Source organism: Biomphalaria glabrata, chromosome 15 (genome assembly GCF_947242115.1).
Source record: "Biomphalaria glabrata chromosome 15, xgBioGlab47.1, whole genome shotgun sequence".
In the NCBI taxonomy this organism is placed as follows: Eukaryota; Metazoa; Mollusca; class Gastropoda; family Planorbidae; genus Biomphalaria; species Biomphalaria glabrata.
Window position 1 is genome coordinate 16,582,418 of NC_074725.1, and position 21,181 is coordinate 16,603,598.

The following is a 21,181-nucleotide window of genomic DNA, read 5'->3' on the forward strand; positions in this document are numbered from 1 at the left end:
GAAGGTAAATCCAAAACGAGTTAAGCAAACAGAGCGCATATTAATATTCACAGCACGATCATTTAAACCTAATCGATGATCTTTTTTTTGAAGTAACGTCTGTATAATATAAGATAAGATACGATAAAAACGTAAAATACCATGAACTCACTCACTGATTCAATCAAGATATCTCTTAAATTGTCGCACGGATCCGCACAGGTTCCTTTTAACTCGTAGACGCTCACTAAGAACCGTGCTCAATAGAGAAATTACGATGTGCAGATAAATAAAAACTAAATGGGGGGGGGGGATTACTGAGAGCGAAAGAGAGGGAGGGAGGGAGAGAATGAAAGAGAGAGCAGGCCGTGAAGTTTCATTGTATCAGATACACATTCACACTATATGGTGTAATGTAGGTTGATCGTTAAAATGTGGCATTTTATACAAAAAATTAAGAAAAAAAAAAAAAAAGAGGTGGCTGTTCCGGCTATAATAAACACTATAAAACCAAGGAACAAATTGACGGCCTGGCCGGTGTGTGTACTGCTAGGGATGATATAAACAGCAAGCTCTTTCAATGTAATAGTAATATTCAATTGAACACTTTCTATTCATGTGTTATAATTTTAACTAATTGTTTTGAATCTTCTACTAGAGACGTTGACCAAGTTAGTGCCAGGCATAAGACTGACGATTAGTTCCAACTCTACTGAATCTGACTTTATCCTCTTACGCATTGGTCATGTGGCCGGCAATAACGCCAGTGAAGAAATATATAAGGTGATGGTCAGTGGCAAAACTGTGGACATCACTGGAAAGACCATCAAGGGAGTTTTCTACGGAGGTATTTACCACATCCACAAATACACATTTAAAACTTCACATTTACATCTACATACCTACCGCTACATATGTACAGTTACACATTTAAAACTATACATTTACATCTACATACCTACCTGGCAGGTCATGCTGTATGCACACGGGACTGTCGTTCGAACTTTTGTCATGGGTTCATACCCTGCCCTCTGCCATCCCACGTTGTCCTGCAGAAGGTTTTGACTAGGAAGTAAATTATCTTCAACTCTGAAGGAACATCCGAAACATGTCAAACATTTGACAAAACATTTTACCACTACATATTTACAACTACACATTTACATCTACATACCTACCACTACATATTTACAACTATATGTATATGAAAGACTTATTTTGAACTTTGCATATATCATATATCACTCCATATATTAAATCTCAAGAAACAAAATATTTGGAAGTACTGTTTTGTAATGCCATGGAACATTTTTAATAAGAACTAACTTAACATGTTGTTATTTAATTCTTTTTATTTAAAAATAAATTCGATTAAGAAAATTAAATCTATGGGTCTGGTGGTCTATATGGCTTCTATTGTCTCGGAAGACTATCGCAGATCCCAGATGAGTCGCTGGCTTAGTAACTCCTGGTAACATAGTCATAAAGTAAATCTTTGGGTTTGGTGACCTAGTTGTGTCCGAAACGCGAGTTTGAATCTTGGTAGAGACTTGGATCATTTATGTGATGTTCTTAGCTCTACTTTGATGTTTGAAAGTGAGAACACAGAGAATTTGAATTACCTCCCCGGTTGTTACTTATCACTTTGAACTGTCGTCGTGATCGTTCTATAAAAACAGATTTAGTTCCCTTTGAAGAAAGGTTCCACCAGCATGGACAGATTCGAATCCGATGTTTTTTTGTAAAATGTTTGACATGTTTCGGATGTTCCTTAAGATTTGATGAAAAAGTACATCCTAGCCCAAACCTACTGCAGGACGAAGGGGGAAGTCATCGAGTGGGGTTTGAACCAGGAACCATCGAAACTATCTAACAGTCCAGAGCGCATATCTCACGACCAAGCAAACATCTTTTCCACCTACACGACACTGGTGTGACAAACTAAAACAAAAAAAGACAGATTCTACTTACTGTAAGATACATTTGAAATTCAGGTTCATTTAAAAATAAAGATGAATTGCTACGTTAGACCAATCCTATCCTCTGTGTCGATCTAATAAGTAACAAGTATCTATCGCTTCAATGATTGCAGCCATCTCTTTGATTCACCTGACCTTGAAGACATCACCAGCGGGGTCTATACCTCACTGTGAGATAATCGACTGGCCCAGGTTTCCTTACAGAGGTCAGCACGTGGACACTGGGCGAAATTTTCAGGTAAGTTTAATTTTAAACTTAATTTAAACATGATTGCGTAATTAAACCCTCGGCAATGAATATAAACCTCTTTACAAATAATAAAAGATTCCTTGTTATGAAATAGAATTCAACAGCGATTTGTTGGCTAATATTTAGTCCTGTTTCTCACAGAGCATCAATGACAACAAGGTAGTCAAACAGATTTAAACAATCTGTAACTAAGGTCAGAGCGAAAGCTGTCCCGTAGCAACCATGGGGCATCGAGGCTAATTTTGTCGGTTCCTTGATCAACACGGAACCCCGGAGTCCCTTAAAAAAAGAAAAAGAAAAAGAAAATATTTCTTCGTTAAGAAATGTTTAAACTTTTTACCCCATTTTGTGAGCATCCCGTGTGTATGTATCGTTGTCACTGAGCGAGAAACAGACACAAGTTTACAAAGTGATGTACAAGACTCTGACTAGTTGCTCGGATGACCGGAAAAAACACACCATCGTGTTCTTACACCTGAGTCCACAGCTACCTTTCGTTACGCACTTGGGCAGATGATTATAAGATTATAGGTTTCTATAGGAATCAAGTTTTAATGAGAAAACGTACCAAATGTCTTAAATAAAAATTAACCACTATAATTATAACGGAGCGCGGTGGCAAAGCGGTAAAGAGCTTGGCTTCTGAACCAGGGGTCCCGAGTTCGAATCCTAGTGAAGAATTGGATTTTTTAATTTCTGGATCTTTGGGCGCTACTGAGTCAAACTGAGATCTGTCAACCTTCTTTCTCCATTCTTCTCTGTCATTAGCCTTTGATAGAATTGCATGTCATTCCTTCTAAAATATATTGAAACCTGCGAATTTACCTGCTAGGTGGACCACTTCGGGGGCCGATTAGGAGTTTGTGTTACCTTGTTTTATTTTAGGATTTAACTATATTTCTCTTCAGTAGCTTAAAAAGGTTTTTCGTCGTCAAAAACAAAGAAAGCAAATCTCATGGCCTCTCACGAAAAGTAACATTCTACCTCATAAATTGTTCACCATTCATTTGATTGTTCTATTTTCCGTCTGTATATATCATGGCTATTGTTCTCTGTTGTAGACACATTTAAGGATGCAATAGTTATAAAAGTGAACATCAAATCCTTTACCTACAAGCTCTCATATTTTAGGAAATATACAATTAAAATATGTGATAAAAAGCTGGTACAACTTTTTTGTTTAAAAACTTCCCTTTATTAAATTTTTATTTTGGCCCTTTCATCTACATATAACGTTCAGTCAAAAGAAACAATTCTGAAACTCTTGGAAGTTATGTCCCTTTACAAGTTAAATAAACTACATTTTCACCTGTCTGATGATGAAGGTTGGAGACTGGAGATACCAGGACTGGAAGAGCTCACTACGGTTAGCAGTTTCTATTGCACTTTCTTAAACATCTTGACTTAAGATTGTAGTCTAAAACTTTTATCTCACAGCTTATATTGCAGGTCTTATCATTTAACATTCTCGTATGAGTGACCATTCATTTGGTCTTTCCCCTTCGATGGTACAAATGTTTATGCTGGCACCATTCTTGAGCTTGGAACGTTTTCTTCGAAGAAAACCTTAAATAAAAGAAATAAACTTCCCACTGTCGTCCAGACCTCTCTGGCAAGCTGGCAGAATAACAATTAATATAAACAAACCCCACAGTTTGGGAAAACTTCTTGTAGCAATAATTTGAACGTGTCTTTGCAAAGTCCACATTATGGGATATAGCTTTAAATGCTTTAGTATATTCCACCATTTTACAGTCTACACGCATATTTGTTTTTTTAATTTCATCTGTGTGTTTGTTTTCACGTAAAGAATAGGGCATGTAAATGTGTAACCAATTCACACTTGGCTTACGGAAGTTGTGTTAATAACATTTACGCAGAAGTATAAAGAGACAGCCTAGATAACTGAATACGATTGAATTGACTTTAAACATTCAGAGTCTCAGACCACACAACCCGGCAGACCAAATTGTAAGACAGACCACATGGCCAGACAGACCCCATGGCCAGACAGACCCCACGGCCAGACAGACCCCACGGCAGATCATGTCCTTGTAGAAGTTCCAGACATAAGTTTGTCTCGTTTATTGACGTGCTGAAATGCAATGCACTCACTGCACTAGCTGGAATCAACGTCTTTTTAATTATGTTACTGACCGCCTCAATCAACCTTCTAAACAACTGTCTATTAAGTTATGTTCATACTTGTATGTGCTAATATAGCTATTCGACTATTAAACTCTTTGATTAATTTTATTTTTAAAATGTGCACTTATGTTTGGAAAATACAAATAAACAGATTGTCTGGACTTTAGAAATAACTTTTTAGCAGACCAAATGTAAGAAACAATTCGATCATTAAATTTACACCAGTCATTGCTACTTTTAGATCACTTCCAGACGATGCCATGACCCAGAAGAGAGGGAGTGTGTCATGTCCACATTGGGCTCTGGGGCTGGAGTGGACAACAGTGGAACTGGCTACTACACAATTCAAGATGTAAGATAGCAGATAAAATGTACAAATTTGTCTCAATATAAAAAGTAAAAAAATGTTTAAATATATAATGTACAAATGAGTTTAAATATAAAATGTATACACCGTTGATTATTTATTTTCTAAAATTGTAATGCCTCTTTTTCTCTTCTACACCAATATGTCTAGTACAAAGACATTTTACACTACGCCAATGCTCGACAAATTGAGGTCATCCCAGAGTTTGACATGCCAGGACACGCCCACGCCGCCATTGTGGCCATGAAAAACAGGGAGAGAAAAACGGCTGATATAGGTCAGTGAAGGAAATTGTGTGATAAATAAAGGTTAAATGAGTTAAACTGAGCTGTAGAATCAAGTAGATCTAGGACTTCTCTTAGTCACAGGGCTTGACTGTTACATGTGCACATTTGAGTCTGGACATGAGGAACTGAAATACTATCTTGCAAAAGCCCCTGGACAGTGTTATGACATGATTAGGATTTAGTTATTTGTTTCGGGAATAAGGGGAAAGTTTTAATTAGCGACAAGTGACGTGACAGATCTTTAAAAAAGAAGAACGCTCTAAACGACGCTAGAAGGAGGACGCTTATTGTAAAGTAGTAGACTTGAGTACGACATTATTGACATCGAACGATTCCCTTTTGAGTATTAAACATATTGTTAGAACAACATATCAGCGTCGACTACATATTTGATTGTTCGGCCTTTCGCCGGTGTTACTGAAGTGTTGAGTTCAGCGTTACCTACAGTTAGATCTACACTAGACAGATTGTCAAGAATCAACACCGCGCAGAGGTCTTAACAACGTGGCGACCCCAGACTCGGAGTTCACTGGCATCAACATCCAGAAGGATAGAAGCCCTCTGTTAGGAGGAGGCAGAAGTTAACGTCATCGGCCTAGTCTGCAGCTAGACCCTGATTGTACAGCCACGTCGGCGAAGGAAAGCCAGTGAGATCCTGGACTCGGAGACCTAGGAGGTAACGAAATATTGATCTAGATCTACAGTTGTAATTGGTAAACGCCCATACGTTGAGGCATCGTATTGAAGCCTGTAGTTCGGGTTCGAGAAGGCTACAGTTGCTGAAGGGAAGAAAACCGTCCTGTCGAAGCCGTACTGAAGAGATATCGCCTGCCCGGCATCTTGAGAACGAACGTGAAGGTCACCTCTGCAAGACCAAGATCGACCGTTGTGGTCACGCCAAAGAACTTTTGACGTAGGAGCCATCTTACTGCCTACGGAACTTAAGTACAGTAGTGCTAATTTGATCTACGGCTCGGCTGAATCTGTGCTACACGGTAGATAGCCAGATAGCCGGTATTTTAGCACTGGACTTTGACTTTGTCGCTGGGTCAACTGGTGGACCGTTCCAGTTTCACTTTGGACAGACAACCACCTGGAACCACCGTACCTGCCTTGGAACCAGCAACCGGAACCAGACTCTACGTCACCGACGAACCGGAGCCAGACGACAGATCACCGTGAACCAGAACCAGACGCCGTACCACCGAAGAACCGGAGCCGTTGCAGACCAGTACCGAAGGACCTTGGAGAGCCGAAACGTTCGCTGTCCTTATCTCACCGCTAGGGAAGACATCGCCGTGAGCCTTGCCGCCGGGACAGACATTAGCGTAGGAAGAGTGGACCCGAGACTGACTGTGGAGTTATCGCATCGCCGCTTCTTAGACAGATAAGTCAAGTGTTATTTAACTACTTTCTCCTTAGAATAATTAGAGTCTGTAGGGAAGTGACCACTCGCTAGATTATCACTACCAGGTTAAATCGTGGTGGATTGGGGATATCCTTAAAATTAGGTGTAATCTAGCAAGAGGTCCAGATATACGTTTAGCTGTTAATTCGTCCTGTATGTGAATGTGAATCATTTAGTTAATCATTTTTAGTAACGTCATGTATTAATTGTTTGCAATACTCCTGTCTTAAGTCTTACTGTCAGACGAAAGTCTCATTCATTAGAACTAGATCCATAGTTTGGTGTTTAACGTATTTAGGTTTATTTTCATAGTTTATTTGTATGAGTAAGTTATATACACTCCTGGCTGTGAAAGCAGGTAAGAAGTAACTAAGATCTAGCGTAATCTAGACTAGATCTGGGGAACAATCGAGGTGAAGCCTGATTGCCCATTTGTAAATTTAGTATTTGTAAATAGACAGGTTGGTCTATTTACCGGCGACTCGTGTTGAGTAACACGTAGTCGGTTGAGTGTGCGTGTGTCGCACAGCGTATTCAGTCGGGTCAAAGGGTAGCCTACACACTGGTACCAAGGATACTAAGTGTATCTTGGAAAGTACAGAAATTATTATAAGTCGGAGTTGGTAGTCTAGACTCCAAGGGTAGAGTGACGAATTTAATCCATTTGAATTAAGAGATATCAGGAAGCCGCGGAGCGAGAGTACGCTCAAAAGATAATTTGATTTATAGAACATAGGTAATAGAAGCTATTAGGCTGTTGTGTAAGACAATTTAAATAAAAAGCGAGGTAAAGTAACAAATAAGTAATATGGCAACTGCTCCAGGGTACGACCTAGAAGAGTTTAGGAAAAAGCTAATCCAAGAGGCCAAGACAGAACTGGAACTACGCGGCAAAGAACTGGCCGCCTATGTGCAGCAGATGGTGGCGGCAGAAACAGAACGCTTAGAGAAGGAGAGGATAAGAGAAACAGACCGCAGAGAGCGGGAACGAGTCAGAGAAGCTGAGAGAGCCAGAGAAAAAGAAAAAGAAGAGGCAGACCGTGTAGAACGGGAAAAGGTTAGAGAGGCGGAACGCATCGAGAGGGAGAAAAAAGAAGAGGCGGATAGAAAAGTGAGAATTCAAGTAGAACAGATGAGGATAGAGGCTGGTGTAAGTGTGCCCACCGAAGGAAACAGCAACAATAGTGCCAACATAGAAAGCCATAGTAGCGCCGCATGTATGAAGAAGAAAATCCAACCTTTTGCGGAAGACAAGGACGACATCGGCGACTATCTGAAACGCTTTGAAATTAAACTTGCAAAGTTTAATGTTCAGGAGAAGGAGTGGTCCGAAATCTTGTTGGACTTCGTACATGGGAAAGCCCTCACGATTTGCCAAAACCATGACCACTCCATGCAAAACAGCTATCAGGTGCTAAAGAAGGAACTGCTAAACGCATACGGGCACAACGCGGCAACATTCCGAAAGAAGTATTACGAAAACACCCCATCCAGCCAAGTTGATCCACAAACAACTATCAACTCAGAGAAAGACTTCTTCACTAAATGGCTCGCATTCGAGAATGTGGAGAACACCTACGAGGGGTTGAAGAACTTCATTCTGATTGATAACTTTATCAATAAGTGCGACCCTCAGCTACAGTCCTTTGTAAAAGAAAGAAACCCTAAGGTAATTGAAGACTTGGTAGAAATTATTAGGATCTTTAAGAATGCTTACCCAAACAACCCACTTTCAGTTAGCGACCACAAAAAAGTTATTGACCTGGTAAATTATGTAAAGAGAAATGATGGTAATGATAGGGATTATGGTAGGAGAAATGATAGGTCCAGGGAACGTGGGAACAATGGTCGGGATAGTTATGATGGCATAAAGGATAGATCCTGGGAAAATGAAAACAATGGCAGGGAAAGTTATGATAGGAGAATAGATAGACCTAAAGCGGGTGATAGAAACCTTAGGGATGTTACATGTTTTAACTGTCAGGAAAAGGGACACATGGCATACCAGTGTAAGAAACATAGAGGGAATGGAGCTGGCAATAGAAATGCACAGGGTAATAGTGGCACTAGTGATAGGAGAGGTAATCGAGAAAACCGTAGACAAGAGAGGGATAATCGGCCACCGGATAGGGTTAATTTTGTAAGGAGCATCCAAGACAGGGATCGTGATTGCGGACATAGTGATCCAGATGAAGAAATTAATTACGTTGATTGTGGGGAAGATAGATTTAAACTATATCCAGGCATGATAAATAATAAACAGGTAAATGTGATCCGGGACACAGCTAGCAGTACACTCGCAGTTCGAGGGGGATTAGTGAAATCTAAGGATTATTTAGGCTATACCAAATCAGTCAGGTTGGCAGACGGCGCAGTTAAGAGATTCGAAGCGTGCAAAGTGTTCCTTCGATCTCCATTATACACAGGGTATTGCGAAGGGGTAGCCATGCCGAGGTTATCTAGAGATGTTTTACTTGGAAATGTAGCAGGTGTCAGCGCCGCTTCTGACAAACAGGTTAGAAGTTGGAAAAGCAGGTATGGCAACATGAGGCGAAATAAACCTAGAAATGACAGAATTTGTTTTAACTGCCATAAACATGGGCACATCGCTAAAGACTGTTGGAGTAGGGCAGAACAGTCTGAGCAGAAGATTGCGAGTTCGGATAGGAGGCGCAGGTCTGTATCCGATAGTGATGATAGAAGAGATGACTGTGGTAGCGGTAATCGCAAGTCATACCGAGGTAGAAGGCCACAAGCGGGCTATAGTGGCGTAAGAAGAGATGTTAACTCCAGTTGGAGAGAACAAATGTATGAGTCGTGTAGATAGCCTGTGAAGCATAGCACTATGAGACTGTAGTGTGTAAATAAGTTGGATTTCATTTAATTGCTTATTCTTAATTAATTGACTTAACTAGTAGTCAATATCAGGTGACCGAGCCTCGCTCGGATGAATAATTTGTTAAGGAAGTCATACCCGAAGTCATTTTGGGAATATTCTTGTAATTACGAAAATGAACGATCGGATAAAGACTACTAATCTGAAGAGTTGTTTTAGTGTTCTGTTAGTTCTAATTGTAGGCCTAATTGTACATGTCGATTAAATTTAAAGTCTTTTAAGTCCTCCTACAGCCTAGACAAACTACAGCTCACGTCCGTCTTATAGTTTTACAATCCATCTTTTGCGTAAAACAATTGTAGGCTTACTATTAATGGCTTGAAAGAAAGTCATTGCAGTGTAACTTTTCTACGTTATAGGGTAAAACATGCACTTAGTGACAAAGTAAAATGGCGCATTTTTTCTTATTAGACTTAAATCATCGCATTAGTTTTCTAAAGAAACGTTTCCGTGGGGCACCTCAGTTGCGCCGAACAATATGCTCGTTACCCATACGGGATACGTGCCCTGCCCAGCCTGACTATAAGAAGTTCATACCGGCTTTTGCCATCCTTCCATCCCAGTGGTGCTACAGCCCGTGGAGGGATATGGCCTGCTTTTACACATCCCTCCATTCAGATCTCTCTTGGGCCTTCCGTCAACACGCCCTAACTCCAAGCTTTTTACCGAGGTTTATAGTTAAATCAAAAGAGACTGCAGCGTACGCAAACTCGTTGACCGCTAGATGGATATCATGTTTAGTGTGAGCAAGTAAGGCGTAGAGAAGCTGTGTTATGACCCTTTCCTTTGTTTTGGTACAGGAGAGGTAGACACCGAAGCATGAGCACATGGTAATAATTCACCAGCAAAATAATAATAATAATAAGGCTTGTCTTAGAGTCCGAAAATTAATGAGGATTGCAGCTGTGACCTACATATCTTGCCACTTCCAAGGCATGGCGCAAACTTGACTTAGCTGACATAGAAGAGAGCATATGGTTGCATGCAACCTCAGAACGAGACAGCTGGAGGTCACCAGCAAAATAAACAACAAAGTAAAAGGTATCTACACCGCTCTACACAATTAAAGAGTAAACAACTTATTAAGCACTTAAAACACAATAACTAATCATATATCGGCACATTTAATTTCATTACTTTTCTTTCATAGTTCTATAATAAATCAATCTACAGTAAGATGGTGCGCAAATGTTTAATTAGGTCTATTGATCCTTTAGAACTCGATCTTGTTTGCAAAGAAATATTTTAGTATACTGCTGTAAGCTTAGTGACGAAAGCAGCGTTTTTCCCGTTTACGTCATGGAAAATTTTCATTCATAAAACATTCTAGCCAAAATTAATTTTTCGATAATGAGCCATTTTCAAACCGATATAACGGTCGATCTCGAGTTTTCCCGATGTGGCCAATGAGATGAGAATTTTTTTCTCACTATTATGCACATACCGTGAAATTTTAAAGAAAAACGTTAGAGCCGTTTTCGAAATAAAATTTATATATATATATAAATATAAATATATATACATACATGCATACATACATACAAGAATTGCTCGCTTAAGAGTATAGGATAACTAGATGGGTATTAGGTTGGGTTAAGGTATCTTTGAATAGGATATTTATGTTGTAATGTATATGCGATTACGTTATCATTAGATTGACTCATGTTAATTATGTAATTTCGGGTAGTATGTATGCATTGCATGTATGTGTGTATGAATAGAAAGGGCATTTATAAGGCGACGATGTAGTTACATCAAGGAAAAGTAAGTTTTATAATTTATTCTTTGTATTTGAGCATTATCATACATCAGTCAAGAGTTAGGTCGTGTGGGGACAAGTAAGTGGAGAGAGGAAATAAAATACACTTGTAAATGCCCGAAAGAACGTTAGGTATATAGTGGGAGAACGAGTATTGATAAATGTCAATTTGTCATATTAGGTAAATTGTATGTCCTGACGTGTGAGGGAAAGCGGTGTAACCTCTGGAACGTGATGTGATGAAGCATAGATAGACACACCTATAGTGTCAGCGCAAACGAACTAGGTCTGCTGTCACCTATGGCACATCACATTGGACAGTATCAGTTAGTGACACTTGAGGGAAATATGTGTTCAGAGGAACTTGATTGTGGACACAGAAAGAGAAGTTGAAATCGCAATCAAGAATCAAGTTGTGTTGTCTTTTATGTTTCCCTACATTTTGGCCCTTGCACATTGTAAGACTAAGACAGTAGATTAAAAAAATTGACAGGCAATTTTTTTTAGCGGGAGGGGGAGGAGTTGTTATGACATGATTAGGATTTAGTTATTTGTTTCGGGAATAAGGGGAAAGTTTTAATTAGCGACAAGTGACGTGACAGATCTTTAAAAAAGAAGAACGCTCTAAACGACGCTAGAAGGAGGACGCTTATTGTAAAGTAGTAGACTTGAGTACGACATTATTGACATCGAACGATTCCCTTTTGAGTATTAAACATATTGTTAGAACAACATATCAGCGTCGACTACATATTTGATTGTTCGGCCTTTCGCCGGTGTTACTGAAGTGTTGAGTTCAGCGTTACCTACAGTTAGATCTACACTAGACAGATTGTCAAGAATCAACACCGCGCAGAGGTCTTAACAACAGAAGCCCTGTTGTTGTGCCTAAGGCATATATACAGGTGTTCAATAGATGTTTTGCAATCACTTTTGTAATTAGTTCTACTTATAACTTAATCTCAGCCTTCACACTTCAACTTCAATCACAACTTCCAAATAATGATCATATAACTTTGAGAATCAAGTACATATAGATTCTAGTACACAATATTCACTTTAAAATATTATTTGACAAATTTTGTGAATCCAGTTAAATGCAATTATAACCAGAATAACTTTTTCTTTATACTGTTGGTCATGGACTGACTGGCTATAAATTGCATTTGGGCAAATGCACGGTAAGAAGGCACACAAAGGGCTGATAGATAGTCAGAAGGCACACAAAGGGCTGATGGATAGTGAGAAGGCACACAAAGGGCTGATGGATAGTGAGAAGGCACACAAAGGGCTGGTGGATAGTGAGAAGGCACACAAAGGGCTGGTGGATAGTGAGAAGGCACACAAAGGGCTGATGCACAGTGAGAAGGCACACAAAGGGCTGATGGATAGTGAGAAGGCACACAAAGAACTGATGGATAGTGAGAAGGCACACAAAGGGCAGATGCACAGTGAGAAGGCACACAAAGGGCAGATGCATTGTGCGAAGGCACACAAAGGGCTGATGGATGATGGATAGTGAGAAGGCACACAAAGGGCAGATGCACAATGAGAAGGCACACAAAGGGCAGATGCACAATGAGAAGGCACACAAAGGGCAGACGCATGGTGAGAAGGCACACAAAGGGCTGATCGATAGTAAAAGTTTCATACTCTCTTACAAAATGGGCCCATAAAAGGCAACGACTGGCCCTTGTACTGCCATTTTTTAAGAATTTTATACCAGCAATACTTGCCTACCTCATTTCGATATAATTTAATAGTTTGTATCCGAATACCGTCCTTTTTGGTGAGTATCAGTCCCTAAAACATATAATCAACAAAAATAATTAACTATCAACAGAAAGTCTCTTATTTCGTTAATTCATATAAAATATGCGTTAGTGATAAGCACTCGGATCATTATAAATATAAACCAATTCAAACTATTTAAGGTTGGGCCAGTCTACATTAAGATTACATAAAGTCTACCAGCCTTCAAGTACAAGTTACGTAAACACAAGCATCCGTCAGCTCAGTTCTCTAGACTTTATCCAACTTTGTATTATTATTTATGAGAGCAGTTACGAACGGATGCCCATCGTTATCATTTATTAATAACTTGAGGGCCGATCGTTTGGTAATACCAGGGCCGATTTTATACCTATTCAGTCTCTGCTGATAACCATTTATAAAATCACATCAATCCATGTTGTAAGCCTACAATTTCTCAAGCTTACTTGACTTCTAATTAGCACAAACCCGTTAGATGTTATCTGTCAGAAATCCCTGTGTCATAAAATCTAAACCAGGATTACAATGCCACCGTCTCCATCAGGATTCAAACCCCGAATGTATCGACGGCCGCCCACACACTTTAATTAGGCCAAAGAACCATAGACCATATATGCTATAGATGGCAATAACAAAACTTTATTTAATTTGTATGATATCTATAATTCTATTTAAGATGTCAAAAATTAACCAACTACGAACTTATAATCTATAACCCCGTACTATTTACATAGTACGATTTGATATCAATAGTTTGATAATATCTTTGAAAACATTCAACACTGGAGTGTACTTGTCTGTTTATTAGGTAAATTGACTCAGTCCAAGCTCTATACCCTACACGACCAGCATGACTATTCCATTTATTCAACCAACCAGGGGTATACGGACAACGCAATCAACCCTTGCATTGAGAGTACCTACAGGTAAGTGGAAGCCACCAAGACAGTGGAACTAGGTCAAACAGAAATGTAACACCAATTACTTCACTGCTCCCCCCCCCCCCCCACGATTTCTTAACAATACAAAACTCTTATAAATTGTTGAACTAAAAAAATCTTCGTTTCGACTTTGCAAGTAAAAGGGGCAGCATCTCTTATGAAGAAAGACCAATAGGAGTTTGACACATAAACACGAATATATTGTTGCTAAAGTCTCACTATGTTTTTGATATTATCTTGTTACATTGTTGTTATTGCTATGTTATTTTTGTGTTTTTGATGTTACTTCTGTGCTTTTGATGTTATTTTTGTGTTTTTGATGTTACTTCTGTGCTTTTGATGTTATTTTTGTGTTTTTGCTATGTATTATTATTGTGTTTTGCACTGCTGTTGTTGTTGCATTGTTAAACTGTTGTGTTGTTGCTATGTTTTTGCTACTTAAATCTGAATGGGCTACTTGCAGGTTTATACAGCACATCTTCACGGAAGTCAAGGAGTTACATCGCAACATACAACCGCTTCAAGTCTTTCATTTTGGTGGCGATGAAGTAGCCAAAGGTACAAGAAACATTATAGACATATGCTAGGACCAGTTCGTGCAACTGCTCCTTCTTCTCCAGTGCCATTAGAGAATTGAATGGGTTGCCTGAATCAGCCAGTAAAAAACAACGACTTAGAAGAATTTAAATCATTGACTAACATGCATGACTAGATTGACACATGAAATGCGTAAGATGTAATTATCTTATCTTTTGAAGTAACGTCTGTAATGTCATGATGACATCTGTTCTTTGTACATCAAGAATCATCCTCCTTTGAATGATCTTGTTGAACCTTCGACTTTGCTGGATTTTTTTTTCTGCTCCTGGATTTTGTTGAAGTCTTTGGGCTGACACTAGAATGTAATTAGAATGTGTCTATTTATTTGAGCACTTATTGAAGCGCAATTAACCAAAAGAGTTTAAGTTCCAACATGCACAGTTCTACGTTTGACGTGTGTTGTTCTTGTAAATATTCATCTTACAGCTTAACACGCAAGTATAAATGTTTTGACTTTTAAAATTATTACCTGGCAGGTGCGTGGCAGAACTCCACAGCGTGTGCACCATTCTTACAAGAAGGCATCAACTTGAAGAGAGAGTTCACCAGACGAGTCAGTGAAATAACAAAGGAAGTTAATCTTGGAGCCTGGGAAGATGGTCTAATAGAACATGATTTAGTCCCTTGGAACAGGTTGGCTATCGCAGTTTGTTTGTTTTTTACATTTTATTAGTCATGAATCTCGTCTGAAGAAAATTCATCTTTTACTGGTAATAAATGCACATGTGATTTTTATAACAAAACAAGAATCTATGGTTGAAATTGGTTCAATGTAAATCTTGAATCTAGGGTTGGGTTTTCATTCTATACCATCACGTCTCTGTGGCATATACCATTCATTAAATGAAGTTTATCTAGTGTTTGTGGGTTTTTGAACAAGCGTCTTCCAATGCTTCATTACACTGTTAAGTGCTCAGTTCAAACTTTTTTGTGGACACGCCATTGAAGAGGGAAAGTTTCCGTGCTGCCTTTAGGCGTTCAGCAAACAAAAAGAAATGCATAGCCTGCATCGTGTATCGAGTTTGAGCCTTGACAGTTGGGTAGCTAGTCACACATCTCAATTGACCACATCCCATCACAAGGATTATCTCTATTGACCACATTTCATTAAAAGGTTTATCTCTGTTGACCACATCTCAAGGCTTATCTCTAATGACCACATTTCATCAAAAGGTTTATCTCTATTGACCACATTTCATTAAAAGGTTTATCTCTATTGACCACATCTCAAGGCTTATCTCTAATGACCACATTTCATCAAAAGGTTTATCTCTATTGACCACATTTCATTAAAAGGTTTATCTCTATTGACCACATCCCATCACAAGGTTTATTTCTGTAGACCACATCCCATCACAAGGTTTATCTCTATTGATCTATTTGATTTTAACAAATAAAATAAGGACACAAGAAGCGAAATTGATTTTTTATCATCGATTTCTCAATAGTAGTTTTAAAAGCGCTCGCATGTAAGACATTAAAATACTTGTTTCTCATTATCCACTGAGCTTCGACTTTCCCAGACATAAAATGTCAAACGGCAGGAAATTGCATTTGAAAAAAAAAGAAATCCTCTCTCTCCGACTCAATGCTATCTATTACCTTTACGGCTGAACGTATTGAGGTATCAGATTTTGTTACGTGATAATGATAACACAATGGACATTGTTGAAGTCACGACGTTGGTTGAAGAGATAGACATGTGTTGTATCTCCTCCTCTAGTCATTGAACACGAGGATTCGGAGGTGCCGTTAGTCTAAGATAAACACTACTAACATACAACAAATGGCACAGTGTATGGAATTTTCTTGAGTTCAAATTTCTTAAAACTCCAACTTGAAACAATATCTAGATATATAGTATGTATCATTGTATGTATATAGGAGACTATGGTGTTAATGATGATCAAATAAAAAAAATATTGACTTTAAACTAGCGATATCTGGCTCTCACTCTTCAAGTCGGACTGCAACTGACTAGGTAAACTTCAAGTCGGACTGCAACGAACTAGGTAAACTTCAAGTCGGACTGCAACTGACTAGATAAACTTCAAGTCGGACTGCAAGTGACTAGATAAACTTCAAGTCGGACTGCAAGTGACTAGATAAACTTCAAGTCGGACTGCAAGTGACTAGATAAACTTCAAGTCGGACTGCAAGTGACTAGATAAACTTCAAGTCGGACTGCAACTGACTAGATAAACTTCAAGTCTGACTGCAAGTGACTAGATAAACTTCAAGTCGGACTGCAACTGACTAGATAAACTTCAAGTCGGACTGCAAGTGACTAGATAAACTTCAAGTCGGACTGCAAGTGACTAGATAAACTTCAAGTCGGACTGCAAGTGACTAGATAAACTTCAAGTCGGACTGCAAGTGACTAGATAAACTTCAAGTCGGACTGCAAGTGACTAGATAAACTTCAAGTCGGACTGCAAGTGACTAGATAAACTTCAAGTCGGACTGCAAGTGACTAGATAAACTTCAAGTCGGACTGCAAGTGACTAGATAAACTTCAAGTCGGACTGCAAGTGACTAGATAAACTTCAAGTCGGACTGCAAGTGACTAGATAAACTTCAAGTCGGACTGCAAGTGACTAGATAAACTTCAAGTCGGACTGCAACTGACTAGATAAACTTCAAGTCGGACTGCAACTGACTAGATAAACTTCAAGTCGGACTGCAACTGACTAGATAAACTTCAAGTCGGACTGCAACTGACTAGATAAACTTCAAGTCGGACTGCAAGTGACTAGATAAACTTCAAGTCGGACTGCAAGTGACTAGATAAACTTCAAGTCGGACTGCAACTGACTAGATAAACTTCAAGTCGGACTGCAACTGACTAGATAAACTTCAAGTCGGACTGCAACTGACTAGATAAACTTCAAGTCGGACTGCAACTGACTAGATAAACTTCAAGTCGGACTGCAACTGACTAGATAAACTTCAAGTTGCCTTGTAATCTCGTCTCCAACACTTCTAGAACCTTCCACGCTCTCGCTGTCTTCAACCTTCACCTTTAGTTTTCAGGCCGTCTTCGTTTAACTCATGCACGTGGATCTGACCATTCTTGCTACTAGCCTGGACCTTGTCCTGGTTACAAACTTAAGCGTGACAGAGATATTGACAAGATTCTCGGGTGATTCAGAAATAAGCATTGTTTATCCCAAAGATTTACCCTTATCAGACAATAGAGTTAGAATAAGATTATTACTACACCTATAGATATATCACTTCACATTCTCTAGGGGAGTACATTGTTGAAGAAAAATCCAACATGTTTTATTTCAGGTCCTTACTTCTGAACAATGACGTCATAACACAGTCGTATCAGAACGTCTGGGAGTGGGGCACTGCAGCTTTACCTTACAACCTGGCCAACGCTGGATACAAGGTAAGGCTTCATGACATTTGCCAAGTTGGAAAACTGGAGAGGCAGGTGCCGGAATTTGTATATTCCATGGGCATCTAGCTCGGTCAAATAAATGATTAGTGAAAGGGAAATGTATGACACAGGTACAAATTGTTTGCTGTATTTTATATTTTCTTCTCGTGATCTACTGCTCCAGTTAAATACACGTGTATCAATTTGACAGTTCCTGTTCTATGGATAACTTTTGCTCAAGACCAATCATCTCTTCGATTTTCTTTTAGTATATTGTTGTAGCTTGTTCTATCTATTCAAAGGGTAACGTTTATTGTATAACAAAACATTAAGTTCAACTAATCTAAAACGGTTTAATTGTTTCGATAAAAAGAGGAAACGCTTAAAGTCTCTTCTCGCATTTTCATTGAAAAAATATTTTCGTTTACATTTATAGCTTGTTCTAATCTAAAAAGGGGTGGGGTTGGAGAGTAGATTCACTATAGGAACATATGGAGAAAGGGAAATAATGGAAAACAATTTTGAATGAAAGGCTTTTTTCAATAAAAAGATATACCATAATATGCTACTAATAGCCTAGCACCTCCCTACGCCATTTATTAGTTAGATTACATTTATATATTGATACTCACTTGTTAAAAACATTTTTAATACCTCTATTCAACTTGTGCCTTCATGGAAACTTTTGGGAAAAACATGGATATGCATCTCGAAAACGGCTCAAATGATTTTCCTAGAAATTTGACAGTTGACATATATTTTGTTGGGAAAAAATATTAGATCTTTGGCCATACAGTAAAAACTTTAGTTTAACCGTTGTTATTTTTCAAAGTACAAAAAGAAATAAATTTAAATTTAGCTAGAGAACTAGAAAATATTTGTCTTGAAGAGATTATATGTTTTCGGGTATTTCCACATTACGTCAAGGGTTTAATAAATTAATGATCAGGGACAATATGCACACCATCTTCTAAATCTAGATCTAAAGACCTGTCATTAGAATATTATAAAGTGTAGTAGACCTATACATTCATTAACTAGGATTTTTTAAAAGGGGGGGGGGGACTGGGCAAAGCCCTTTTTTTTTTTTTTTTAAATAAAAAATTCAACAGTAATTAAGAGAAAAATAATCACTCCATAAGTTGTATAATAAAATATTTATTCTTTGTATATTATTAAAGATATCTATATATTTAACGCATTTAAAAAAAAAGAGTTCTGTCATTCAAGCTTGACTCACTCTCTTTATTGTCTGTTCCCAAATTTGTTGCATGTGTTTTGATTGAGTTTTCAAACAGTCTCTACATCATTGAACATTCTCCCACAGGTGGTGCTAGCCCCTGTGACCCACACTTTCTTTGACCACCCCCAAGAGCCGAGCCCCGAGGAAAGTGGCTTCAACTGGGGCACCAGGTACACGGACGCCTTCAAGACTTTCTCCTTCATGCCGGACGACTACTACAAGAACATCGACATGAAGAGGTCAGGGGAGCCAATCACCACGAAAGAAGTCTGCAAAGATGATAATTCCGGTTGTCCCCCTTTGGAACGTTCAGAAAACATAATTGGTATGAAATTAAAACGTAATAACTATTTTTTATTTATTTTATGTAGACGAACCATCTATGAGACGAAGGTAAACTGCTAAACAAATAACAAACATGTTTAAGTTATAGTCTCAGATTCATAAATAAAGAAAACCTTTTATGAATAGATATGCAGACAATTTATGTGTGAATGCAAAATGTCCAAAAATATAATCTTGAAATGGAAGATTTTATCGACTTTCTCTTTTTCTTCCACTCTAATGGCCATCAAATCTGCTTGCTCTCGTTGGTTTATTTGTTAACGTCCTAGTAGACTAGTAGATAAATCTTTTAATGAATTGGCCAGTGCTACATTTTCATTTATGTTCCGGTAGTGTTCTGTTCCTAAATGGTCCATCCCATTGCTTAGCATATCCCTCAAACATTCCTTCAGGTCTCCAAGGTCAGCTCTGGTCTGAGATCGTCAGGACACCGGAACAGTTTAACTACATGCTGTATCCTCGCATCTTGGCACTGGCAGAGAGAAGCTGGCACAGGGCATCATGGGAAGGCCATGAAAACATTGCCTCCAACAAAGACATGAAATCTGATTGGTCCAGATTCGCCAGGAGTTTAGGCTCAGCTGACCTGGTTATTTTGGACAAACTGAACGTGTCCTACAGAGTTCCTCCCCCAGGGGCCATGTAAGCTTCAAATATCAGACAGTTTCTATTTTAAATTATTATTTAATTTTTTTTGTTTGTTTTCTCAATTTTTGATTCATTATATTTTTATAATTCTTCACTGATAATAACGATGGGTTTGATATTGTTTCATGCTTTTATTTCCTGCACCAGACAATCTGGGGATAAAGTGCTAAGCAAAGTAGAGTTCCCGGGACTGAAAGTACAGTACAGGTCAACGTCAGAGTCCAGCTGGTCAGAGCTCGATGATTCAAAGTCCTTTAAGAATGTCAGTGAAGTCACGCTGAGGACGCTTTCGGCAGACGGGAAAAGGTTCAGCTCTGAGGTCAAGGTGACAATGGTCAAGACTCCTGCCCCGGCCAACAGCAAAGCGGAAACGATCATGTCTAATGGTTGCATGTTTCTGTCGGCTCTCTGTTGCACTCTTCTACTTTGTAAATCATTATTATAATAAACCTGTCATAGAACTAGTCCCTGTTGTTATGTTTTAGACTGACTTAGAAATGTGCGTGTTAGACTCTTCGCTGTACGCTAGATTATGTGCCATTTTTTAAAACGTGTACTAATGTGCGCTTGTTATCAAAGAAGATTCATTCACCGAATATGAACAGCAACCAGGCCTACCCAGACACTATTTCTCAAAAACACTTCTTTTAAATAGTTTCATGTTTCAAAAAAAGTTGTTTGTATTTAATTTAAATTAATTTTCAGACTTGTCTTCTTATATATAATAAAGCATTTAAAATCTCTTCTTCTGTATTTTTACCATCCCAAAGGAGATACAAGACACCGATCACGAGAACAAATAAATACAAAAACTCGTATATTACAAGCGTTGAACAGACTGTAACTTACTGTTGTATAGTTCGCATGTAATTTTATTGTAATGATACAGAGCCACTGTGGTATGAACGCATATTTTGTGTGCTAGAGTTCGAATTACCCAGCTATACCCAATCATGGGAAAGGCTTCGGGTTTCAACCCTGAGGAAAAATCAGGAGCTGACCACACGAAGGCAATTTGCAGCACCCAGTGCTACACCCTGGCAGAACTTACGACGCCGCTTAAACCAAACTGTATCGGCACTGCCGTTCCTTTGGTTATTCAGCTGCATGGAGAGAGGGGAACTGGTGTGTGGGTGTGTGGACAACGTCGTTCTGACCGCAGCTGATGCC

General features: G+C 38.8%; 1 protein-coding gene across 2 annotated transcripts in view; it reads left to right on the forward strand.

Moving 5' to 3' along the window:
• The window catches only part of LOC106055747 (uncharacterized), a 65,971-nt gene extending 45,496 nt beyond the window's left edge, over positions 1-20,475 (forward strand). For both annotated transcript variants that reach the window (XM_056011833.1, XM_056011835.1), the window contains exons 23-34: positions 638-826; positions 2,072-2,196; positions 3,449-3,574; positions 4,598-4,708; positions 4,874-5,000; positions 13,655-13,772; positions 14,251-14,345; positions 14,864-15,020; positions 17,682-17,784; positions 19,103-19,343; positions 19,756-20,005; positions 20,159-20,475. In XM_056011833.1, the coding sequence (XP_055867808.1) occupies positions 638-826; positions 2,072-2,196; positions 3,449-3,574; positions 4,598-4,708; positions 4,874-5,000; positions 13,655-13,772; positions 14,251-14,345; positions 14,864-15,020; positions 17,682-17,784; positions 19,103-19,343; positions 19,756-20,005; positions 20,159-20,456 (1,940 nt within the window). In that variant the 3' untranslated portion in view covers positions 20,457-20,475. The remainder of the gene's footprint in view (positions 1-637; positions 827-2,071; positions 2,197-3,448; positions 3,575-4,597; positions 4,709-4,873; positions 5,001-13,654; positions 13,773-14,250; positions 14,346-14,863; positions 15,021-17,681; positions 17,785-19,102; positions 19,344-19,755; positions 20,006-20,158) is intronic.
• Positions 20,476-21,181: the final 706 nt, after the last annotated feature.